At 41.9% G+C, this 27,069-nt stretch overlaps 2 protein-coding genes across 3 annotated transcripts in view; both read right to left on the minus strand.

The window, feature by feature from the left end:
- The window catches only part of crppa (CDP-L-ribitol pyrophosphorylase A), a 41,231-nt gene extending 22,508 nt beyond the window's left edge, over nt 1–18,723 (minus strand). For both annotated transcript variants that reach the window (XM_029504488.1, XM_029504487.1), the window contains exons 1-8: nt 18,351–18,723; nt 16,310–16,589; nt 13,882–14,031; nt 8,257–8,361; nt 7,333–7,378; nt 5,881–5,978; nt 744–821; nt 556–648 (exon numbers count right to left, since the gene is read on the minus strand). In XM_029504488.1, the coding sequence (XP_029360348.1) occupies nt 556–648; nt 744–821; nt 5,881–5,978; nt 7,333–7,378; nt 8,257–8,361; nt 13,882–14,031; nt 16,310–16,589; nt 18,351–18,580 (1,080 nt within the window). In that variant the 5' untranslated portion in view covers nt 18,581–18,723. The remainder of the gene's footprint in view (nt 1–555; nt 649–743; nt 822–5,880; nt 5,979–7,332; nt 7,379–8,256; nt 8,362–13,881; nt 14,032–16,309; nt 16,590–18,350) is intronic.
- An 849-nt stretch (nt 18,724–19,572) lies between these two features.
- sostdc1a (sclerostin domain containing 1a) lies at nt 19,573–22,250 on the minus strand. The gene is made up of 2 exons (XM_029504941.1): nt 21,988–22,250; nt 19,573–20,609 (listed from the first exon to the last, which is right to left on the minus strand). Exons 1-2 carry the CDS (start codon nt 22,190–22,192, stop codon nt 20,164–20,166), a joined length of 651 nt encoding a protein of 216 aa, XP_029360801.1. The 5' UTR covers nt 22,193–22,250; the 3' UTR covers nt 19,573–20,163.
- Nucleotides 22,251–27,069: the final 4,819 nt, after the last annotated feature.

Genomic DNA, 27,069 nt, shown 5'->3' on the forward strand with positions numbered 1-27,069 from the left:
AACAGCATCTGTGGCTTCTTTCTTCTTCACAGCTTGACAAGCCAACTCACAGCCGGGTCTAACAGGCCTGAGTGAAACATCTCCACAAACATTGCACTGACATTCAGGTTCCTAAGAGGATGAATCCTAAATACTTCGATGAGGTCATAATTTTTCCTCACGCACCAACTTGGGGGGGGTCCAGCAGCATTTGGATGGACAGTCATGATATTTGCTGTATTTTGTTACCTTAGCCTGTTTCACAATCTGTTCAAATCTGAGCATATAGTTTACTTTCAGGAAAGATTCAGGAAAGATTTTTCATTTTTTGTTTACATCTAAAGGTTGCTGTTTCGGGAAAGTTTTTTGTATGGACAGCTTAAACAGATGTAAAATATTTCTAAATATTTTTGGCAGTTTTGCCCTTGATATTTGGTTTGGGTTGTGTGGAGATATTCCATTTTGGAGGTCAGCCAAGCCTAAAGACTAGTGAGCAGTAAATACTGTATAGAATTAGTCTGTAGCTTCAGCTTCATTCTCTTTTATAAAGCTCCATCTCAGTATGTGTGAACTCACCCAAATAATGACCAGCGGGTGAAGAGGAGCCCGATTTGTTGCTTCCACATCTGCCAACATGGACTCTAGTTCCAACAAGCCAGAGGGATTGACCTGGAGACCAAGAGAGCCAAGAAGTGTATCAGATCCTTTACAGAACAGATTCAGTTTTAGAAGTATTTTTTATTTTTTTGTCTCTCAGAACTCACAGAAACTTGGATGAAGTTGCACTCCTTTAAGAGATACCTGCTGTGGTCTCCCAGCAGATCTGGGATGACGTCCAGCTCCTGTAACACAGATAAAGTGACGTTAAAAATTCAGCTGATGTTATGCTTGTCACAGATAACATTTAAAGCAGGAGCTGCAGCAGCGGAGCCCCAACACATCTGATGTAGAGTGACTGATCGATTCAGCGCTCAAAGGTCGCCAGGCTTCTGGTTTTTGTTTCAGCCACTTCGTCAGTCGTTTAGTGAGTGAACACTCACCTGTTTTTCCTGCCATGAATCTTTTTATGGTTAGAGAAGAAAAATATAAATACACTCAGGGACCACGCAACTGAGTGGCTTATTTCCATCTGCTGTAATCAGACGTTTATTAGAAGAAATGGAAGCAGTTAAAAAAAAAAAAGAAAGAAAACAAAAAAATAAAAAAAGAAAGAAATTTGTGGGCTCTTTTTTTACTTTTGAACTGGCAGGAAAAATCTGTCAGATGCAAAAGCCGGGCAGAGCAATCATACACAAGCCAACTTAAATTTCATTACGCTGCAAATTGAGTCAAAGCTCTGACGCACGGCCAAGAATCGTAAAAGCTTTTTTGCTAAAAGAACCAGGACATTTAGGTCCTGATCGTTCCATTTGGTTTCAGTCCTGGCAAATGAGCAACACGAGGCAACCAGATAGCTCCCGGTGTCCACCGTGTCCACTTGATGTGCGACAAATTACAGCCTGGCACTTCAATTTCACACAAGCAAGAAATGGACACAGAATGAAACGCTCAAAGTCTGATTTTGCCGTCTAGATACACTTGTTCTACCTATTACAATTACAGAAAGTATAATGAAAATGAAATCGCTATGGAAAACATATGTCAGAGGGTTAATTGGTCTCCAACGATCACTGCCCAGGAAAATCATTTCAGTCCGAAATGTAGATTCGCAGGGTATTTAAAAAAATAAATAAATTTAAAAAAAAATTAAAAAAAACGTGATCCAAACCAGGTTGGTCATGAAATACTCAAGTAGGAATGTTTATTTATATTTAGGCACAGACTGGAGAGCCAAGAGGCCACAGAGACTCGACAGCTGAAGAGGGACAGAAGGAAAAGCAAACCTCAGCAGTCAACTACTCCTTGAATTTCAAATGTGTTTTAGTCATAGTATCAATTAAAGATGGGCACAATGTAAAACATTAATGAGTACAAATGCATTAAATTTATACTTTGAGGGATAATGTATGGATGTTTTTATTCTATCAATTTGACGAACATCGTTATAAATAGCATTTCTGGTCATATAAGTGCATGTTTACTTTATTTAATTAAAATGGCAGCTCACAGAACAGTTGGTGAGGTCACAGTGCGTTATGGTTCGATACGGACTCAGATTCGTTACTCTGAAAAAAGCATTTGACTTCTAAACTTTGTAAATGGATATGAAAACCTTGAGTTCATAACTTCACAGACAGAAGTCCTGGTCCCTGTCCTGGCCCCTGTACGGGGTCGGCCCCTAACCGCCCCTCGCTCCAACATATATATAGGTTTGGGTTAACCACAAGTTGATCCATGAGTCTGAGGTTTTGTCTTGATGTGGACTGAATACGAGAATATTGTCATACATAAAGATAAAAAGGAGCAGTGATGAGGGAGGAAAAGTGAAATACATCTCTGTCCTGGTTTATGTTCTTCAGTGTCCATAAAACTTTCAGTTTCTTCTGCCTTTGTTCCAAATGCACTGCATCCAAATGTCTGAATAATTCATGCACCCAAATGATGTAACATGAGGAGAAAGTAAGATGTTGAAAACTAGTTCAACACGGAGGAACCTGAATAAAAGTTCAGGGTTTTGAACTCTGCAGTAAAGGCTGCAGCAAAACACAATGCAAAATTAGGACTATTTCAATAACACTAACTATTAATATGAGCACTTCTTCCTCTCACATATTACTTAAGCAAAGTTTTCATGCCAAGTGCTGCATATTTAGCTCCATCACAGGGTTAAATTTAACATGATGTAAACGCTCTACACTATGGAACATGACTTCCACACTTGAAAACACACACTTACATGATCCTTCACATACACCGCATATGTGCGAGCTGATGTTACCAGGAAGCAGATTGTTTATTCTCACTTACAATAAACTGATAAGTTGCAGAGTGCAAAGAAACAAACAGGTATGGAATTAAAATGCAGAACTTAACTGCAAAACAGCTGCTAGGAAAGACATCAAGGTCAGTAATACGTGTAATCAGGGCTCTATAATTATATTACAATTAAACTCATAATTTTGTCAATCAAATCAGATTTGCCTGTTTAAGATGAAGATTATATTCAGTCTATATTTGACGATTCGTTCCTTTTTAATATAGACTGTGGAAATCATAATAAATAAAGTGATGACTTTGACCACATTAACATCATCAAATGTAACAGAGTCATGGGAACATATTTTTGAGTATTTAAAAAACAATACAAGACTGTTACATATGATGCAAGATTTGAATTACGGCCCACCATATGGATCTGTGGGAATAATGAGAATATAATGCAAACCCTGGAGTTTTCAAACTAAAATGAAGTTGGCAGTCAGTTAACTCAAAAGAAATGCATTGTGAAAGGAAACTGTAACACCGTGGACAGCGCTTGAGGCCTTTAACTCCCCTCTACACCAGGGAAAAACCTCAGCAGCTTTCAGGTGTTCAAGTGTATAACTGAGTGAAAGAAGAGGTCAATCTGAGGGAAATTTCGTGCATTAATCAAAAAAATATATGACAGATTAATATTGGTATGAATATCATCAACTGACAACTTTTGCTTTTTCTGGATTTAAACTGGATCAAATAATATCTCTCATGTAACATCCTGCTGAGAGAAATCTTAATCATAATTCTTCCCCTGAATGTCTTTCTCTTTGTCTGCCAAATCCTCCACCTGCACACACACGAGACTACACTGTCGGTTTTCAGCTGAGCTTAGGCGTCCCAGCAGCGCTTATCGCTGTTATTAGAGTCACATAATGGTACCGGGACAAAGGTAGTTCTTCATCTTCTGCTTGTTCCACTCGCCTTTCATCCGCCCCCCACCCCCCCAATGAAAAGGACGTATCTGGTTCCGAACACGCGCACCGGAAAGACACGCAGCCTCACCGGCCACCTGAGCGGAGGCAGGAATCGCTCCAATCGGCCGGGACAAAGAGGCCGACACCGAGCCATCGAGCCGCCTCTGGGGCCCGGGTCCAGCACCGGACGGCGAGATCTGATGGAGGACTTGGAGCGAGTTTTAAAGGAGGATGGGCTGTATGAATCACAGTGGAAAGACGTGATGTGGCAAACATACATATATGCAGGTCAGAACAATCCAGGGAACACATTCACAACCTGTGCAGCCTCCTGTGAAGCTTTTATTGTTGTTAAATCTGTCCTCATTTAATCTGACTTGGGAAAGTTTGTGAAACTGTCACTGAAACGGTCGTTAATTTCCTATTGTTTCATGTCATATTGGTTGCATTAAATGGAAAGTACATTAATGTCACAGCTTTGGGGTCATGTAAAAATGTATTGTTTTAATTATGCATTCTCACTCTGTGAGAATCTCATTCATATACATAGAAAACTGGTACTGGTACTTTGTTTTTTTTTTTTTGAATATTCATCAGAACTAAAAAATACCTGAAAATCTTATACTAACCTCCAAGAGTGAAAACAGGGAGACCTGCAGAGCTTTATGGTGTAGACCAAACCCAGGGCAAAAACCACAAATCACTCAATGCTGCTTGTGTAATTTCTGTGAGCTCACAATATAACTCAAGGCGACAATTACCGTGAAACACAGTAAATGTGGGGGAGGGGGAGGGTATGATTTTCTCACCTGTCTCACCTGTCCTCAAACAGAAGCCTCTCATACTCCTCTTTCAACTCCTGCTGAGCTGGAGGTGAGAGGAAGTGATGGTGTGACAGTGAAATTGTGTATTTAACACATCTAGAGGCAGATTGCACAAGTGCACAAACGTTTTTGCTGTTGTTACTGTGGACCTTTTAAACCTACCATCTTCAAAACACAAGTTTTCTTTTGCCAAAAACTGAGCTCTGCATAGGCAGGGGCTTGTTTTTGTATTATTGTCCATCTTCTCCTCGAGACACACCGCACCATCTGCCATCAATACGCCTGCACGGCAGGATTAATACATCACAAAACCATTTTACAACTGATAAACAGATGACCTACATAGTCAAGTCAATTTTTACTTGTGTAGCAACAATTCACAACACAAGTTCTCATCTCAAGCAAGCCCAGACCGTCTGTTTGTAATATTATTTGAAAAATGCCAACGCTTTTCTCTGTCAGATGCCAGAGACTTAAATTCACCAGCAGACTGACCAAAAAGGCTCATTCTTCATCCCTCATACATCAGAAGAAAGATGAAAGTTTGTACACGTTCCTGGTTACATGGTTTGCTCAAATGAAACCCAACAGCTGTTGAGGTAAAGACGAGCTTTTCACATGTGGAACCTCCGTGTGGTCTGTCTGTCACATTGAATATCTTAAGACTGTCTCTCTTTGCTTTTTTGCATATGGATGTTGTTTTCCATTGTCTATTAGGAACAATTTCACAAATTAAACGGAGGATGTTTGTAACATATGCCGAAGACAACATGGGAGATTTGATGCGACCGAAAAAAGATTAGGAGTGAAAGGACGGGATGTGAACCGGGTGGAAACTGTGAGATTGTCAAGTCTGACTGATCTGAGGTGGTAGGACGATGATGAGGGGAAGGCAAGGACTCATCACCAAACACTCCATTAATCAAGCAGACTCCCACGATACAGGAAATGTAACTACCATCTGCTCTCCTGCATGCAGAGGAGTAAGAGGTGGAAGTCGGAGATGAGGGGGAGAGATAAAAACGAAGAGGAGGGAAAGTTGCAGTGCGGCCGTCCCGGACAGACTCCATTAGAGGCCTGACCGCAGATGGCAAGTATCCCCGTGAGGCCACCCAAGTGAAGCTCACACTGAGTGTGACGGGGGAGATCAGAGTTATGGGACTAGAGACGGGGACACGAAAAGCGAGGGAAAGAAAACATTAATGTCAGCAACACGTTTGAATCAGCTGTGACTGTCACACTCTTACCATGTCCAGAGCTCCAGCGCTCTTCTGCAGGGCGTCAGCCAACGTTACAGCTTGAGCTGATCCACCTGTGATAACGCAGCCCGAGGAACAGAGAGACTCTGCAAGAGAAATGAGTCACCGTTTGGATGAACACAAATCTTTTCACAGTTATAACGGTGCCATCAGCAGAGATCTACTGCAGGAACTGCACATAAATACTGAAAATATAACCACCAGCCAAGAACAGCAGATACTTAAAGGGGTTTATATGAGTAAATCCTGTCATAAATAACGGGAAATAGTCCGAGATGTACTCTTTACAAATGTAGTCTAATGTACCAGCTCTATACTACCTGCTCTATTTTATTTGTATCTGATGATAAATATTGCTTGTTTGTTTTACCCTGCAGCTTCACAGTTAGAACACTATCACAGACAAATTCAGAAACAAACTGAAAAAGCTCAACAATGAAAATTATGTATTTCACACCTAAAATTTGTTTTCTCTCTGCCCTGTAGAAGGAGTGGATGGTGATAACATGCCAGATCTCTAAATACAGTAAGGAGACTCATAATTCAAGTGTTTAAGATATTAATGCAGGAGTAAAAGAATAACCATTTTACTGTCTGTTATTATTAACCAGTGCTCATTAGCTATCTGGATAAAATCTGTAAAAGGAAAAGGTCGCTCATGGCCAACAAGCACGAGGACTCATCGCAGCAAGTGGTGCTACAGTTTTAAATATTAAGTAATCACCTAACTCCCAATGTTAATGTTGCTAGAACTCATGAAATCTTCAAAATAAAAATCTGTCTGATGCTGCAGCTGATTTCACAGAGAGAAAAGAAAAAAAGAAAGAAAAGTCTAGTTTAAACCCTGAGCTCATTCCAGTCCTGAGAACAAGACGCACACAGGACACACACAGTCACATGTAGGCCTTTGCAGACACATGCTCACACACAGCGGGATTTGCAACTACATGCGAGCACACAGAAACACAAAGTGAAACACTCGACAGTTTCTCACACTGACAGATGTGAGAACCCGTCTCTAAAGAACACACAATGAATTCATTCAGCTCGGCAGCTCTGGGAATAATCAGTGTGCACCTTATGTCACCATCAAACAGGTGATTGTTGGTCCAGGTGCTGGTGGACCGAAGCGAAGGGCTATGTTTATTTCCATTTCTCTGATTGTGATTGTCTTTCTTGTCCCGACTTGCTCGCCGTAGTATTCACAGCCTGCTTCCCCCCACCGCCGCCCTGACTGGGTCCAACAAAGAATTCCTCCCTCTGAATACAGCGAGGAGCCATTTTGGTTCAATGTCACCTATTCAGCTCTAATTCAAAAACACTCTTGTGACGCTCCTGTCGGACCATTTAACCTGCCATTCATGTCCCTTCTCTATGTCTACATACGTTATGTGTGCAGTAAACACAGGAAGTCATGTGTTCATAAAGAGGGCCACTCACCTTTGATAATCGATTCCGCAGCAGCTAAGTCCCTTTTGTAGGTTACCTGCAAGGCAAAATGATGTTCCGCATCAGCTCGCCCTGATTATAGGAAAATAACTGCAAACAAAAATATCATCTGTACCTAGAGATTCTTTGGTATCTGAAATTATAAAGAGGGGGTTATTTGTGTTTTCCTGTAGTGACAAATTCATTTTGGAAAGCTGCACATTATATTAAACTTATGTTCATTCTGAAAACATTTCTCTTTCCTCTTTTTAGCTTCTAGAAAAATATTATTAAAGACATTTTCAATACAAGAACGTATCAAAAACCTTTGATTAGAGGTCCCAAACTCTCAGGCAGCACTTTCCTGTGGCTGCAAGCTACTCTGTATAATTGGAAATCCAGAAAAAACACAAAATGACTTTTGATACAGCTTCCCATCTAAAGTCCAAGCAAAAGTTTGGCAACCAGCAGTCAGGTAGATCTGGTAGATCAGGTAGTAACTGGGGCACACTTTATAGAAAAACAAGTTGCTCTGTTGTTAAAGCTTTTAGTACTAAAAACTAAATTCAGACAAAGGTGGAGACAGACATCTTAAAAGATCAGCACATAAAACCAAAACTATCTCCTCAGTTAGATAGCACAAAGTGGAACTAAGAAAAATATGTCTTATGTGATTGAATCTTTTAAAGTCTGAGTTACATGATCCCTAAGAGAGTTCAAAACAAAACATTTGCATTTCCCCTAATCTCGACACGCTAATCCTGGACGTCACATTCAATATTCTGCTGTTTCCTCTTCTGCCAGGAGCCCTCACTTCTAATTCATGAGCTCTCAGTGTGACAATGTGATAAATAGGTAGCGGGCACACGGCTGGACCAGCCAAAGTGTTACCAGACCCACAGTCCCCATCGCAAAGCAGCCGTCTGGCAAGCTCACCTTCCACAGCGTTGGCGGGCCCTCGATGAGCTTGGCATTGGTGCCACAGTACTGCAGAGCCAGATGGAGACACTCTGTGCCAAAGTCAAAGTCGGACTCGGTGCACTGCAGAGGGGGACAGGACAGAGGGCGGTCGGTGGACAATGTCTTTTCATCGCACACAGTGCAACTGCTTCAACCAGCTGGGCACCATGTAACAGAAAAATGTACGGGGGATAGTTTATTGATTATCAGATTCAAAAATCTGAATCAGAAATGCTTTCATAATTCCTGCTGTTTGTTATCTTTATCTTCTAAAAGTTAAGTTGTCAGGTGAAGTTTTTTCTGTATCTTTTCCATCCTGCACCGTGCTGTGGTTTCTCTGATTCACTGGTTTGTTGTGAAGTGGATGGTTCGAGTATTTGAAGACAGTTTCTGCCTTCCTGTGTGCATCGCTCCACCACAGCCCCACGGTGAGCCTAATCTGGTTCCAATGAGAGACCCAGCTCTTTCCCCCAGTGTGTCTGGCCGCCTAGCATCCCTTCGTTTTATGCTGGCAGACCGCAGCACAGAACAGTATAGTTGCCACCACAGACTGGTAAAACAGCTGCATGGAGCTTTTACCAACACAAGTCCACTGCTTTTCAAAATAAATGATGAATTTATTGAATTCTTTATCCTCCCTTTGAGTCATCTACTCTCTCTAATGGTCCTTATTTATAATAAAGTACAGTGGCTGCAGCAGATTCATATTTCATAGTACCACATGTCTAATTCATATGTCTGCTAAACAGTCTACATTTCAAAGACCAACCAAAGGGCCTGAAAGAAAACCACCAGCTAAATAACAGACGACAATGTATTATTTTGTACTCTATGGGAAATCCCAGAAAAGTCCGCATTTCACCTAAATAAACAGAAAAATATATAAAAAAAAATCTGTAAGCAGGTTCACACTTTCTTAAATTGTAGTTAGAAGTGCTACACAAATAAAGTTATTATTATTATCATTAGTTTAGAATAGGGTTAGGGTTAGGGTTTAGGGAATCGCAATTCCCATTTACTATGATTCAGAATCAGTTTAAAATGTCCCAAAATCAATAAATGATGAAAAAAAATAAATAAATAAAACAAATCCACAGGCTGTCTGCCTCCATTTTGTATGCGGGATGTTCTGACGTCACCACAGAGCTAGCAATATGTGATATTGCTTTGATGCAACAATTCCATCTAAGCATGGATAAATGTGAAAAGACACTTTAATGTCTCCTTTTGTCATTCTGTCAGACTGGAGTAGATCACGAGGATCCTTTGCACACCTACAGAATGAAGCAGAAATCATTATGAATCAAATCGTAGAATTAGAATATTTCATACAACTTTATTTTGAAAATATACATCCAATTATTTTCTTGCAGTGATTTTAACTAAAGAGGATGACTTGCAAATTTCTCATGAATCTGCAGTTCAGATTTAAATGATCTGTGTATGAGCAGACTCGGATTAACGCCTCACAGTTCTAAAACTCCACAGACCAGTCAAAGAAAATATCTTGGATGGATTTTGTGAGGTCACACTAAGTTCTGCCAGTCCTGAGACATCACATTCACAAGGCCAGAACTGTAAAACTATGACCTTGCCCTTTGACCTTTGACTACCAAAATCTAATCACTTCATCCTGGAGTTCTGGTGAGTGTCTTTGGCAAATTTAGTGAAGGTGTTACTGAGATATCGCACACAAAAGAATAAAAACAACCCAAAAACCTGGTTGTGATTGTCGCCAGCGTGGCGGTATAGAAACTGATGACTGATGACGTTGGGTGTAGATATACGAGTATTCATGGTTGGTCTGAACAACTAAAAAAAATTTTAAAAAAGAATTTTTTTTATGAAAACCTTTGCAGTAATGTCAGTATGAAGCGAGTTTGAAAAGGTGCATTCAAGAACGGCCTCACGTTGCTACTGTCAGAAGAGTCTGAGGCCACCTGCTCCGCTCTCTCTGACACAGCACTCGTTCTTCATCCAGCCATTCCTCAGATACTCTGGCTCTTTCTACGCCCATATTTCATAGATCACATAGATCTCACTATCTGGAGCCCTTTTACAGCCACTCATAACATGAAGCTGCCATCACCACATTTTTCAGGCGATGCTTCAGAGGAAGCTGTTTTCTTTGGCTGACGGATTGTTGGCGCTGCAGCGCTCTTATCTCTCTGAATTAAGATTTAAAGTGTGTGTGTTCAGTTTTATCAGGTCAGAAGATTTCTTTCCCACATTTTCTGAAAGAGCTGATACGTTTTCCTGTGGAACTGCGGAAATCACCAATTGGCTTCTCCAGCATGGGCATGAAATTGCAAAATCCTTATCTCATCTGGTGCCAGCAGAGGAGCATGGTTGTTCCATGTTTGCTGGAGCGGTATGATCTATTTTGGGATCCTGCTGTGTTTCCATTCTTCTTCTGAACTGGACTTATTCATATTCTGAAGCTTTAGGAACACACTTTAAGAATTTATCCGTGTTACTCAACTTTGCAAGAGTTAAGTCAGAGTTCAGCGGAATCACCTGTTATCTTCAAACCAAATATGCTTTTCGCAATGTTTATCAAAACTGTTTTAAGCAGCTGCATTTCTGCATTTCAGAAACAGATCCAAGGGGCTCATTAGTAGGTTAAAAACATGTGGCTTTGGTATATTTTACCGAAGGAAAATGCTACACGTGCAAATTTGATGCTTAAAAAGAAAAAAAGAAAAAATAAGACTCACATAACATAAACAAGTGTGACAACTGCTGCCCATGCTATGACAAGGAAAATGTGCAGGTCTGTCATAATCAGCTGAATGTCACATTTTAAGGGAAGAAAATAAATAGTCACGTGTGGAAAATCTGCTTTGACGGAGCGCTCAAATAAATTTACTGCAGAGCAAGCGATGACTGCTGAATGTTTCACTGCTGACTGTCGGTCTGCTCGTTGGTGCTCTGGTGGTCTGGAGTGTATATCAGGACCAACCTTCGCCATCACAACTGCCTTAACTCTTCGTGGCGCAGATTTAAATAAGAGCTGGAAACTTAGATTTTGGTCCAATGTAACATAATAGTGTCACATTGTTTCTGCAGATCCAAGATGCCAATCTCCTGTTCCTGCTCCGTTTGATTAAGATCTGGTGACTGTGGAGGTCATACAACGTGTTGCATTTAAAGTCGCCTTTTACCCCACTCTGATGCTCAGTTTGTACTTCAGCAGACCATATTGACATGTATAAATTCATGGGGCAGCTGCCATGTGACTGGCTAAAAAAGAGTCAGGTGTACCAGGTGTACCTAACAAAGTGGCAGGTGAGCGTAGATCCTCAGCCTGCCTGAAACTTGTGTTTCACAGGGCGGTGATAAGATCATGCAGCCCCAGTTCTGGTGTTGATTAAGACTCATGTTTCAGTCATCGTCTCATGTGTGGCTTCAAATTCATACAATTTTTACTTGTATCTGGAAAAGATGCTGCAGAAGCAGGCCAAACAAAAAAGCGAGTGGAAAACAGGAAAAATAGGGAAAAGCTCTGCAGGGTGAAACACTTTGACCAGTCCAGGTTCTGCACAGGTGCCAACAATGGCTGAACATTTCCTGCTCTGTTTGCAGAAATCTAGGAAATGAAGGTAGAAAACACTCTGACGATGCTAAAAGCTTTCATGGCTTCAGGCCGAGAAAATTAAACAAAATGAGCGACGACTTTGACTTTCACAGAGTCCATTGATCCAATGTAAATATCAAATATTGATTATAGCAGCGTTTAACTCAGGTATCGAGAAAGTTTGAGCACTAAAACCCTATTAACGTCATATTTTCTCAGTGCGCCCTCATTTCCTGAACTAATCTTCATGAATCTTCTTGTGAACATTTATTTGTGTCCTGACTGAATGCTGGGAAAAGTCACTTTGTGAAGATCACATGGAAGTTTGGACTGAGGCAATGAGCTCATTTGGTTTTAAATACAGTCCGGACTACAAAGACGAGTTCTTCCTACCTGACATTACACCCGGGTAATATTTTATCAAGCTATAAAGGAGAGGGGTCTTTTATTCCAGGGACCCTGGAACTGAGGAGAGGAATTGCAGGAGAAATATGCTCTTGGTCCTGAGGTAATTTAACCTTTAGCGTTTTCTCTCAGCACAAAAGCTGTCAGTGGGGGCTGGATAAAGTGTCTGCTCCTTTGTCTTTCCAACTATAAGTTCCTCTACGCCCGATAGACGTGGAGCTACAACCGTGCAGCTCTGCAGATTTTTCATGCACATGTCCTACAGTCCTAACCTGACACTTTCCCTTCCTTTGAAAGATTGAGGAGAAACACAGGAGGAGCGAGTCAATCCCAACCTGCTCCCTCCCCAGTGACCTCCCCAGTTTGTCTTAATTTTTGCAACTTGACTGGCCCTGACACTGCAGCGAAAAGGCCAAAGCCAATAAGGCTCTTAAAGCCATCTGAAGATCCATGTGTGCCAGGAATAAAAATAACTGCATACAAATGGGGCTCCAATTGGAGGCACAGTTCAGCTCATAGCTCAAAGACCATGGCGTCCTTCAAAAAAAAAAAAAAAAAAAAAAGAAAACGAGGCTATCGGACGAACCCATCTAATGGAGTCAAGGCTGAAAAAGCAAAATGAAAGTGTCTGAAAAATAAATATGGCCAACTTCTGCATCTCCAGTTTCATATGAAGTTTTGCTGCCAATTCTTTGCAGCAAACCGCCGCCTTCGGAAAAGAATCAACACATTTACACTTTATGTCAGCTGGTGAATTCTTTCCATTTTCTTCCAGGTACACGTATTAAAGTGCACTTGACTCCTGAGACCATTAATCCGAATCCACCTAAATGTGCCATGTAATTTCACTGTCGTTCCGCTGTTTTTTCCCCAGCTCAGCGTTCATTCCCTTTTGTTCCACAGACTAATCTGCGGCACGTTGGCAGAATATATTAACATGTCATTTCTTTCCCAGATGCAGTGAAAATGATAGCAGTGGTAAAGCCTGCAGGTTCTGGCACATCAGCCGAACAATGAGGGACTGTAAAGGTCTGATGTGATGTATGAGAACCATAAAGTCCCTTTGTCATCTAAGTGGTGTAATTTTTACAGCATAAATCTCATTTGGTAATTATTTCACCCCAGGACTGAACAGCACATGTCTATAGGAATAAAGCAGAACGATGAGATACATACACAAGGGTGTATTCTATAATCAATTATACATCTACTGGGTAACTACAGAGTTTAAAACATTAATTAAACATCCATAGTTAATTGGAAACTATGCAGAAATATTGACATAATATATATTTATATATGCATATAATGATATCACGCATAATTGCGCTGATTATAAAATCAACACATCCTGACCGACATTTGGATGATTTATTTATGTAACGTGTCAACAATATAAACGTTCATGCTGCATTCAAGTGTCAAAACAAACATGCATATTTGTGCTTTTTGATCACAGTGACATATCTTCCTGCTATGGGAACATTTTTTGGAAAATAGTAGGCAATAGATTTTAGCCACAAAATGTTTGTTTAATGTCCTGGCACTTAAACGCACCGCAGGCATGACGTTAGGTCATCATTGTGTCTGTAGGTCATAATTCCTTGGACGGGTCCTACCCTTTGATAGGCTTGACGGATGACGTCGTATGTGAACCCCTGAGGCATCTCGCTGGCTCTGTATCTAGCTCGCTCCAGAGAGTGATCCAGGAAGCCCTCTGACGTGGTGGCGATCACCGTGGAAACAAGAGGTCGGATGGCTCCTGCTGCCTGAGTGAAGAAAGGATTCAGATGTTTATGATCAGCTTTTAACAGATACGCTAAATCATACAACTAAACAGGCCCAACGTCTCAAAGCTGCTCTCAAACATTCAATATTTTGGTGAAACGAAAAGGCCTTGATTTTGGAATATGTCACATCATACGAGTTCTGTTCTGTAGCAACAAAGATCAGCAGCCAGTGTGAACACACGTTTTAACAAAAGTAACAACACACGGCGCACATCCCACGAGCCTCCAGCGTTACTTGTGTGTAAAGTTGACTCACTGATTACAATATTCAAACTCAAATTCAACTAAAACACCTGCATTTGTTCCACGGTGGAAAAATTCTAATGAAAAATACAGACTAAAGATATTAAAAGGGAATGGGAAAGGTAAAAATGAAATAAATGATAAACTATTTACATGAAAGGGCATGTATGTGTTCAAACGGGAACAAAACAACAAAGAAAAGAAATGCTTGCAGATAAAACAAGCAATATGTGATGGACAGGCAACATGCATAATATATACATTAAAAAATTATGATAACAAAAGGTCAAAGGGCAGCAATCATTTTAAACCACCTTCCTGGTGAAGCAGCTGTTTTTGGACACACACTGCATGCAACTCTTCTTCAGAAAAGGCCAACTGTATTGAGCCTTCAGTCTTCACACAGAACCTTTCGCCAGGCGAGAGCTCGCCGCCCTTGGAAAGTAAGAATAATCAAGATTTCTAAAGAAATATTTTCATGTTCTCGCCGTAGCGTGATTAAAGACAGCTTCGGCGGTGGGATGTCAGTGAGCGTGTGCGAGAGAAACTCTTCGCCATTGGAGGGTAAGAAGATGTGTTCTGCGTGTTACACATGCTGTTAGAATCTAAATGAATCTCCTGTTCCTCAGCACAGATGCGGCTTTCTGTCATGAGGGAGGAATGAAGACCAGACAGCCTGCTGAGAAAGTTCATCACAAAACGTCACGCAGACCATAAACGCTGGTCCTGTATCAAGCAGCTCTCGCTTTTCATTCACAACCTGTGTGACCTGCATTCAATAAAGTCTTTCCTCAGCTGCTGAGCTTCACACCAGAATCATTAACAAAGTAATCTGCGGGTTTCTCCACCGCCGTCTGCCCTGTGTTTTCCATCTGTCTGTGATGAAATAAACACTGTCACCAGGAGTGATGGACGTGTCAATCTGATAAATATTTTATGAGAGTGCGGAGAGGCCAATCAGAGGGACTATTTGGCGTCTCTGGTCCGAACCCGACTTGAGAAAACACAACCTTGTTAGATTTTTAGCGTTTGGTTTGTTTTATGTTCACACTGTGCTGTGAAAAATCCACAGTGAGCACAAACAACAGCTTCGTGTCCACACACCAGGTGAAGGCACTGTGTCCAGGTCCCAGAGCTGCTGTTCAGCATGATGAATTTGTTTATAGTCACAGCCCGAACTGACCCGCTCTGGTTTTCAGCTAAAAGCACAAGGAGCAATGAACTATGAGCTACAGCTAAATTAGATGTAATGTGCTCTCCAAGTGTGAGGAAATACTGGCATTTTGATTTTATTACCTCTATTTGTAGAGGGATTACAATCTTTGTGAACTGCTTCTGGAAACAGACACATCCTGCCTTCCTCAGCTACAGGAAAAATTAATATCCATAAATGTGAGCTTTAGAGATAATTATTTAAATTTTCCAATATTTTGCAGAGTTTTGAAGGCCTGATCAAGGCTGAGTCACGGCACAGATGAGTATAAAATGTTAAAAACGTCTCTCTCTATCTTCTTAATGTCTGCAGTGTGTATCAACTTTGGCACACAATCAAAACCAGAAAACCCAAACTTCTTTAGTTGATTGATTGTTTTTGAATTAATGAATTTATAATTTTGTCTCAATGTTCCAGACACACGAACAAAATCCCATTTACTCAGGATTTATTGAAGGGCTGTAAGTGAATATTACTTTTTCTTAATATGAGATCATTTTCTCAATTGATTTGTCTAAAAATATGTCAGAACATCAGTCAATTAATGGATTAGTCAGAGGAAAAATAATAATCTTTAACTTCCAAAATCCCAAAGAGTGATATGAAAGTTTGAGCTTCTCTAAGTGAAAGACTTGATACTTTCACTGCTCTTCTTAGATCCATAATAAGACTTTTGTGTTTTGGTGAGGATAAGCATCAATGGGTTCAAAGTATATCCAAGAAACTTGCAATACTTGCTGTTGATTTAATTGATTAAAGGATCACAGCGTACTGGAGGTTGTTAGCTTTTACCACACTGACCCCTTGCTCCTTAGCAGCCATGGCGATCTTGAACAAGAAGTCCTCCTCCACAAAAGGCCGCACCGCATCGTGGATGATGACCACCTTCGGCTCCCCCTCCGCTGCCTCCTGCTCCTCCTGCTCCCCCAGAGCCAAGACTCCATTGCATATGGACCTGTGTCGAGTGGAGCCGCCTTGTACCACCCGAACCTTCCTGTGTTGGAAGCGCTGGATGATTTCTTTCATCAGGTCCATGTTTTCTTTGGCAACAGCAACCACTATACTCTTGATCCATGACACCCTGCAAGAGCACAGAGGCCACTCAACGTTGTCTGGTTTATAGCTTTTTACCATCAGGAATTTGGGCTGCAACCAATCTAGCTATTTCTTTCTTTTTTTTGCATTAAAAGTTCCCACTGATATTCTGATATAAAATATCAGTGATATAAAAAGACAAAAGCAGAAAATAATCACTGGTTGATTGAAGTAAAAGTTTGAGATTACAGAAAATGTGCTTTCTTGTTCAGAAATAGACAATAAGATGACCCTTGGTGAAACTAGAGCCAGTCCACGGTTAGCTTAGCTTGAGCTTGGAAATCTGGATATATGGGCTTTTAAAGATTGCTAGTTAAAACACTATATTCCATTTTTAAACTCTAAATAAAAACGACAAGCTGTGCCATGCGAGCTACTTCCCTGTTTCCAGTCTAAGCTGACAACTGACAACTAATTTGGCACATTTTCCAAATGTTCTTTGGCCAAATGCTTTTTGAATTAACTGCTCTCAAAATATGTTACTGATTTTAGCCCTGATTCCAAAATATACAGTAACACATCTGCACAAATGCCAATGAAACGTACATCCCCGAAGTTTTGAAAGACCAGATCTGGGCCCAAATCAGTCCTAACGACCTCTGACCCCCCTCTGCTGGGCCCTTCTCGTCTGTAATCACGGGGGCCACACAGGCAGCGCCCAGTCCTGGGACACTGTTGCCTTCATTTCCTGACAGCACGTAAACACTGACAATAAGCTCAGAGGAGACGCTGGTGATTATAAACACCGGTTGTTATTGTATTCGTATGATGAATGTCAGGCAGAGCGTAAACATCCACCGACTCATCACAGATATGAAGCTTGAAGTCAGCAGAAAGGATCTGAGAAACACTCCTGTAGTTCAGTGTGATCAGTAGAAAACCTGCAGGGAACATATGTGAGTTAACTTAGTTTACACACAAAGGTGCATGTCGCTGCAAACAGACACTGACTAGTGTTAACAGATCACTTCACTCGCATTACAAAAAAATTATTTCTTTGATACTAGTCCTGTTATATGTAAATAATTGATTTTATATGATTTGTACACTTAGTTTAATTTCCAAGATGGTTAATTTATCCATAAATAGCTTATAATTTGATTTGTTTTTAAATATTTCAAATATTTCCACTGTTTTTTTCTGTGTTTATATGTATTTATTTACGGTTTAAAGTTCCACCATTTATGTAGTTTTTATGTTCTACCAAAGGAAGTTCTTCTAATGGTTGTTTACTGGGTGAGTTTTTTCCAACAGCAACTTTTCCTTCGACACAAAATAAACAAAAGCCCTGATCTTTCATCAACATCAGCTGTTTTATCAGTGAGATGCTCTTACATCCACTTAGTTGTCATGGAGATGATGATCATGATGATAATGGCTCCCAATCTCCATGACAACTGGAGATGGATCAGGATGAAGCCAAAGTGAAGTGAAGTGAGTAAAATTAACATTAAAACCAAAAGTTCTGCCTCGATGTGACATTAAACTGTTAGAAGCCAGTGAAGCATTAAGTTTAATTAAATCTGCCTCTTCATGCTGTAAAATAATTATAATAATGCACCAAAATTTTAAGTTTTAAGTTGATCTGCGCCATTAAAACTGATTAGTTTCTGATTTATTTCGGTATTTTTGAACAGAAATGGAGAACCTTCCTCGCAGTCTTGTCTGTCTCGTCATCCATCGGCTCGGACTCCGGCGGACCGATGGAGACTCATCTCCACCAAAAGTCACTAAAACCCGCCTTTACCTCTCGAAGGCCTGGACGGTGTAGCTGATGAGCGGCCGGCCGAAGACGGGGCAGAACTGCTTCGGTGTTTGCAGGCCGGTTCTCTCTCCGGTGCCTCCCGCAGGTAGAACCACGGACACCGGGAAGTCCACGCTGCGCTGCCCGGGCCGGTGGAGGCTTTCGCCGCGTTTGCCGGTTGGGAAAATCCCAGGATGAGCGGGCCTGTCCGGTTGGCGGCTTTCGCCGTCCATGTTGTTGTGATTTTTCTCAGCCGGTTCACGTTGGGGGGTGAAGGAAGATCACCCCCCCAAAAAAAATAAAAATAAAAATAAATAAATAAATAATTAACGGTGTGGGAATATCACCGGGAAACCGGATCTGGATTTGGGAACAACCGCCATCAAGTTAGACGATGTAATGGCTTCACTTCCGGCCTGCACTTTCAAAATAAAGACCCTCTTATTCCGATTAAACAATAAATAAATAAATGACCAAATCTATTTTTATTTTGACTGTAAAGTAGTAGATTTTGTTATTAAAAGAATTATTCCTGTGTATCTGTGTTTGTGGTGACTTTGTCTTTTTGTTTGTTTGTTGGTTTTATTTTTTGTTGGGTTTTTTTTTTTTTTTTTTTGCTCCAATCTGAACACGATGAATGTTTGCATTTTTCTGCTGACTGTGGTTGAAAAGGATTCCTCTAACGTTCAGGAAATCCAACATGAATTTCTCCAGGACACACAAACTGACTCGCTGTAAGTTGTATTGAACCCTGATGTCAGGTGTTTCAGATGTCACCATGAAAAATATGATCTGAACTCAAAAACAAGAAAAAAAAAGTTTTAAAATTAGTATGACACAAATACTTAATGTTCAATAAAACCCAACGAGCCCCCTCCTGCTTACTTTGCACCCATTCATGTTTTAATCTTTCCACTTTACTTTTAAAGAATAAATTGCTTCATTTCCGGTCAAGTTGACGTAAAGTCTTCAAACTTGACGAATCGTCAATTCAAGATTCCCGCGTGATTTCAGAGTCTCACGCTGCGGAAAAATGGAAATGATTGCAAGTCTCGCGGGAGTCTGGTTTTAGACTAGAACATTTTAACTTGTTAAACAGCTAAAAATTACTCTGAAATGTGTTTCTGTGTCATTTTCAATTAATAACTAAAAAACCACCGATCTTGTGCTTCAACGTGAGTCCTCCTGCAGATGAAACTTTTGCCATTCTCCACTGACAACAGCATGTGATAAACAGTTGTATTTATTTCGTATAAAATTACTACAGGAATGAACGATGGAAGAAGCTTCTCCAGATTTCGCCCACAAACTGACGCCACCGAAGCCAAACTCGATCATGTTAAATGCTGCCACAGAAAATATATTACATCATACATCATAAATCTTACATAATAAAATTTTATACACATGGCCATACTTCAAAAGGCAAGTAAGAATTTCATATATGTACAAGTATTTACACAAGATCTGTTGAGATGTTTGGTTGATTACTGGTGTTGGTGCCTGAACGGGCAGATCTCCGTCTGTGTATAAAATGAATAAAGTGAGGAAAGCATGCACTTGGCTACATCTGGGACAATGTGGGTTTGATCTCAGGGATCCACAAAGCTCTGCAGGCTGTACACCCCAGGTCTGTTCACATTATCTTTAACCTCATGGATTAAAATGTCAAGAAAAAAGTCTTTAGCACGCCCCTTCAGAGGCCCCATTATAGTGAGGAACCAGCTTCACATGGATCAAGTCCCGGTCTCATTGAGAGATAATTCCACAGCTCTGGACGTCGTGTCTCGGAGCGAGTCTATAAGTGTGGTGGCTCTCAGGGTTCGGGTTCATGCCAGTTCTCGCTCAGCCGGTTCTTCCCCAGCCTCCTCTTGCTCTTGGCCTTGTGCTTGTGCAGCAGCCGCGGCGGCGACACAGCCGGCTCCTCGAACTTGTTGCCCGACTCGTTGTGCTGCCTCGAGTACCTCTTGCACTTGCAGGAGGTGACCACGGTGATCTTGTAGGTTCTGGTGCTGCCGTCCTGGCACTGCAGCTGGATTCGCTGGGTGCGGGTCTTGTCGTTGACGCACCTCCAGTCTTGGTTGCCGCTCCGGCGACCCCAGAACTTCCTGCCATAGGCGCCGCCGATCCAGTTCTGCAGCATCTGAGCCGGGAGACACTCGCCGGCACAGACCAGCTCCTTGATGGGGTTGATGCTGGTGCAGTGGCCGTCAGAGATGTACTTAGTGGATCTCAGCTCGCGGCATCCGATTTGGCTTCGTTCTGTGGAAAAACACAAATTTTATCAATTTCATCTTCAACACCCAAAAGGACCCAAAAAAAAAAAAAAAAGGATACAAACGTAATGAGGGTCTTTATTTCATCATGAGAGAAAGATAATCCGTGATAATAGCGGATTGCTGCCTGTATGTTATGTAGAACTGCCTCTTTGCAGCCTGTGGCAGAGAGACGGAGCACAAAGGCCGCTGACCTTTCCATTCAGCGGAGGAACTACCGGTCCTTTCTTTATTCCAGGGATTATTTCTGTGCATCAACCAGAAGTGTCTGCAGGCTACAAACGTCTCCCCCTCCCTCTTTCCGTCCCCTCCACCACTGTAACCCAAGCTCAGGTCCATTCATACAGCTGCATACACCTCAGTGGACCCCCCCCCCCCCCACGGCCCCTTTTCTCTTTGACAGTATTTGATGAATGAACAAAGTTGGGGCTCCATCTCTTTCTCTTTCTTCATGGCTGCTGGGAGAGCTCAGAGCCGCAATCCCAGGTTTCCTGTGTTTGGGAGAACACCAGGTCGGCTGCCAAAACCTGTCGGAGCCTCCCCCCCCCCCCACCCCCCGGACGCCAGCCAGCCAGGAGAAGCAGCGTCTCTGCTGGGAGTCATGATTACAGGAGCAGAGACACCGTCTGATCACACAGAGGGGATTATGCTCTGAAATGTGCCGTGTTTTATCACGTTCCAGCTCCGTAATGTCTCTGCAAGACTCTGTGGCAGGTTTACAGTCTCTCTGCTGCAGTTTATGGGATTTTACGGCTGAGTTTCTGCAGTTTAGGCTAAACAGAAGTGGATTTTTTTTTGGAGGGGGGGTAATTTTGTGTGTAAATGAGCGGAAATGATGACAGGATTAAGTGCCCTGATGAAAAGGTGCAACATCAGATCTCTGACGCGAAGATGGAAAAGATCAGAAGAGGAAATTTGTTGCCTAAAAGTGAACTTTACCAAGAGCTCGGTGCTGCTGAGTAAAGCCGACGTCGCTTTAGACGACATGCATCATGCCAACACCCCCCAAAGAAACTGATCTCCCATCAGCTGAGCATCCTGCACCCCTTCATCCTCTCATCCTCTCATTCTCTCACCCACTCACAACTTCATCCTCTCATTTTCTCACCCTCTCACCCCTTCATCCTCTCCCCCTCTCATCCTCTCCTCCTCTCCCCCACTCACCCCTTCATCCTCTCCCCCTCTCCCCCTCTCACCCCTTCATCCTCTCCCCCTCTCCCCCTCTCATCCTCTCCCCCTCTCCCCCACTCACCCCTTCACCCACTCACCCTTTCATCCTCTCCCCCTCTCCCCCACTCACCCCTTCATCCTCTCACCCTCTCCCCCACTCACCCCTTCATCCTCTCACCCTCTCCCCCACTCACCGTCTCTCTGTTGCGCGGAGCTGGCCGCTCCTCTCCCGCCGGTGCGTGCGCGGTTCAGGGACACGTTGCTCTGCAGCTCGGGCGCCGGCGCGCTGGCGTGCGTGAAGAGCAGCTCGGTGGCGTCGTTCTTGAAGGCTTGGCAGCTCCGCAGCAGCACGCAGAGTAAGACCAGAGAGCGGCAGGACGCCTGCGCGCTCAGGTGCATGGTGGCCGGGGGGGGGCGGGGTGAGCTGAGCTGTCGGTCCGGCTCAGGTGGGGGTCGATGCGGGGTGCGCTGTGCCGGACGGGCCGACGTTCCGCTCCTTTATAGCCGCTCCGGCCGCTCCGCCTTCCCGCTCTGGCAGCCGCTCAGGTGCGTCTCTGCTGGGACGCTCTGATTGGTGCACCATCATCTTTAGGACCCGCCCACTGCTTTTATTTTGAAACGCCAACTTCACCCTGGATGCTGAAGAGGATGCCTCCATCCATGATGATGATGATGAAGATGGTGATGATGATGATGATGATGGTGATGATGATGATGATGAAAATGAAGATGATGATGATGATGATGATGATGATGATGAAAATGAAGATGATGGTGATGAAGATGATGGTGATGATGATGATGATGATGATGGTGATGATGATGATGAAGATGATGATGATGATGATGGTGATGATGATGATGATGATGGTGATGATGATGATGAAGATGATGATGATGATGATGATGATGATGAAGATGATGATGAAAATGAAGATGATGGTGATGATGATGATGATGATGGTGATGATGATGATGAAGATGATGATGATGATGATGGTGATGATGATGATGATGAAGATGATGATGATGAAGATGATGGTGATGATGATGATGATGATGATGATGGTGATGATGATGATGAAGATGATGATGATGATGATGGTGATGATGATGATGATGATGATGGTGATGATGATGATGAAGATGAAGATGATGATGATGATGATGATGATGATGAAGATGATGATGAAAATGAAGATGATGGTGATGATGATGATGATGATGGTGATGATGATGATGATGATGGTGATGATGATGATGATGAAGATGATGATGATGAAGATGATGATGATGATGGTGATGATGATGAAGATGAAGATGATGATGATGATGATGATGATGATGAAGATGATGATGAAAATGAAGATGATGGTGATGATGATGATGATGATGGTGATGATGATGATGATGATGGTGATGATGATGATGATGAAGATGATGATGATGATGATGATGATGATGATGGTGATGATGATGATGATGATGATGGTGATGATGATGGTGATGATGAAGATGATGATGATGGTGATGATGATGATGATGAAAATGAAGATGATGATGATGATGATGATGATGAAAATGAAGATGATGGTGATGAAGATGATGGTGATGATGATGATGATGATGATGATGGTGATGATGATGATGAAGATGATGATGATGATGATGGTGATGATGATGATGATGATGGTGATGATGATGATGATGATGAAGATGATGATGAAAATGAAGATGATGGTGATGATGATGATGATGATGGTGATGATGATGATGAAGATGATGATGATGATGATGGTGATGATGATGATGATGAAGATGATGATGATGAAGATGATGATGATGATGGTGATGATGATGGGATTAAGTGGTTGAGTAATCGGCTTCATTAGCGCCTGTTTTTTTTAGGTTGGTTGGTTTTTTTTTTCTGGTTGGTTTTAGTTTATTAACATCATGAACATGTAAAAAAACAACATATAACTCTGTCAAGACTTATTTCAGCCACTAACTGTCATCAAGATGCAGAAATTCAGTGTCTGACTTCAAGATGAATAGGAACACAGTAACTAAAAAACAGAAATCAAATAACAGCAACGGCCGCATGTTTTTTATTTCATATAACTCAATCAGCACTTTAATCTGTAGATTGATTCGATTTAAACCTTTTTATTAGTGTTAACTCGGAATCAGTTGTCTGACTTGAAGCAGGACAGAGGAAATGTGATTTAAAAATTATTTTAGAAAGGAAATAAGTGGAAAAAAGGCAACTTTCCAAGATTAAGAAGTGCAGATAAGATCTTGCGTTTTGGACCTGGTCTATATTAGGGTTTGTTAAACACAGCAGTTTCATTTTAAATGAGACAGAAAGGATTGTGTCACAGACTATTTCATCCAGGATTCATAAAACCAACAAAAAAACAAAACATTAAAGCTAATATTTTTTCCAGCATATGAAAACAGCTTATTTTAGAAAAACACATTTTTTTCAGGGCTTAGTAAAAACAACAAAATCTAAATGTTACCAGATTGTTTTCATGCAGCTGTGGAGAGTAAATACGGAGTGTCACGTAAATTTGTTCTTGTGTTCTTGGATGGTGAGTTAAAGCGAAGCTGATGGAAATAAAGGCTGAGTTTAACCTGCATTCTATATAAAGACCATTGTAAAGTGTACTGTACTGAAGTCTATGGAAAAATGGGCCTACTTCTCCCTTGAATTATTACCTCAGTAAATGTAAATAAACCAGTAAACGGGGAATGCATCAAGGGGTGTGGCTACTACATGACTGACAGGCTGTACCACCCAATCAGGATAGAGTACAGAGCAGGTTCACTCCACCTGTAAATCAGATTTTTTTTTTTTTTTTAATCAAGATGGCTGACGGATAAATTAACTGGTAATTTATCTGAAGCCAATTGACTGTCAGCAAACAAAGGTGATGTGATCGACACTTGGAGCTACACAATCCTGCTGGGGAACCCTCGTAGGAGGTTCAGGAAACAAAGGTGGGGCCAACAAGGTGGCCTTGGGGGGCCTCCCTGTTTAGCGTTTTGTTCTGAAGGTTATGGGATGTTAAACCAACACCGGGCCGTTTTGGCTTATCAGCAAAGTCAAAGTTCTGTGTAATTTTCTAAAAGTAAATATCACCAGGTAAAGAGTTTGTTTATTCTGAATGATTATTATAATTAACATGGAGCCGTAATCTGACTTTTTTACTATCCAACATATTTAAATGTGGCAGCTGGCTCCGAGTCTGTGCTGCAGATTTTCTACAGGATGGGACGAAACATGGGAGGCCAGAGGATGAACATTTGGCCTGATAACTGAGGGGATATATATCATAACTAGGCTTCATCATGGTGTTGATCTGATTAAACAACACAAACGTGAGGCCGATGGAGGTGCCACACGAAAAAGAGGGCCGCAGAAGTCAGAGCACAAATGCTGGAGGAAGGTAAATCACTTAATGGGATATTTCAGCCTGTGGAGCATTAGGGTCACTGAGAAGAAGGGATGTTTAAACACGTGAATGAAATCCAATCTGTGTCTTAAGAATATCGCACATCAAAACGATCAGAGGATGAAAAAATGATGCAGTCCTCTCTTACAAACACATTTTCGGCTGAACTCTTTGACATCTGCTGTCTTGTCCGGTGTGTTGGAGCCTGATTCGGTCTGCAGCTGCTCATTTCTCTCTACCTTCCTGCAGTAGCATTAATCACACGTGCACACAGCTGATGATTTAAGACACACACTCATATTTTACCTCCTGCTTAGTTCCTCGCCTCAGATGTTCTCCACGTTGGAACTTGCCCTTCTCGGCCGCACGATTAATTCGGGAGTGAAAGCTGATATCGTCTGTGTGTAATTTGCTGTCTGTCCTTGTCTTCCTCCGTCTGCCTGCCTCTCAATCCCTGTCAGTTACACATCTGAAGATTCAAGGGCCCAGACTAACTGGAGTCTTTGTGCGGCGAACGCACAAAACAAGGAGAGGTGTAATTACTTTTGTGGGGAACATTCAGGCCGGGCTTGTCTTACTGATTTGAAAAGAGGCGTCGTGCAGAGACACTAATTGTTGCTCATGTGAGTGAAAGCTGATACGTGGATCACTTGTCTGTTTTATTATCACACCAGCAGTTTTTCAGGATGGAGAGAGGAATGAAAGCCAGAGGTCGAGTCTTTTGAGTGGAAGGTTATCAGCCAAATCATCAGTGGAGGAAAAAAATGCAACAGGCTGACGAAACCCCCACTGAGCCCGTTAGCTTAGATACCTGTTTGTATTTTCAGACTTCTACATGATAAATCTTTTTTTATGCTACAGGAGGGAGTTTTTAGACTGAAGCCATGGTCGAGTCCTTGGCCTGAATCCGGCTCGTATACTTCCAGGTCTGGGGCTGCTGTTGTGTGCCAGAGGTGGTCCAGATGTGAAGGTACCTGAAGAAAAGATGCATGGGGGACAGGGGGACTCATCTGTGAGGGAACACAGCACAGCGTAAACTGATATAAAGGTGAATAAACGGAAAAAAAAAAGCAGACAAACAAACCTGCCGACTCTTTCAGCTCTGCAGAGTGACAGATCTTTTGTTTTTCCTCAAACAGCAACACCTCGGCCTCATTCAGTTCACTTCCGAGAGAGAATAAAGGACTATCCCACTTTTTTCAGGAAGCTATTTACACTCCGACGCCCCTCTGAGCTTCTTATGAGAGCCGGTTAAATGGATGCTGAGAGGTGAATATGATAGCTGACCCACCCGCCCTCCCCCTCCTGGCTTTTGTGCCCTCACTGCCCAAAAACCTCATGGGAAATGAAAGGTGGCCGGGTTAATGGCTCTGTCACAGGGAAACAAAGTCCCAGTCAGTTCAGTGACAATCATTGATACTCCATTGAAACACACGGCCTGATTGAGCCGCTGTAGGCCTGCTGACCTTCACCGTCCACAGCAGCTCCTCCGAGGACACAAAGCAACAGGAACTCAAAGTTTATTCAATCTCTAGAATTTAGATAAATTACACAGGATTTTCCTGCAACAATGATAGAAACTCACTGGCAGCCTGTAAAATGGAAACATCTGCTTCTTTTTCCAGATTCTAAATTCACCATCTCTTTTATTTAATTTTGTTTGTTTTGTTAGACAACAAAAGAAGCTTTCATTCCTTCCATACACATACACAGCCGATTATTAATGAGGAGAATTAGTCCGAGCTAATGATGATGAAAATAACTTCTGCTTGCAGCCTCACAGTTCCCCTGAGGGAATAATGATAAGACGGTAATAAC

Source organism: Echeneis naucrates, chromosome 6, assembly GCF_900963305.1.
Source record: "Echeneis naucrates chromosome 6, fEcheNa1.1, whole genome shotgun sequence".
NCBI lineage: Eukaryota > Metazoa > Chordata > Actinopteri > Carangiformes > Echeneidae > Echeneis > Echeneis naucrates.

Bases quoted from the DNA above. Each gene is read 5' to 3' on its own strand.
- sostdc1a (XM_029504941.1), bottom strand. From the start codon at position 22,192: ATGCACCTGAGCGCGCAGGCGTCCTGCCGCTCTCTGGTCTTACTCTGC. The intron at 20,610-21,987 runs GTGAGTGGGGGA...GTTTTTCCACAG, and splicing joins CTCCGCGCAACAGAGAGACG to AACGAAGCCAAATCGGATGC.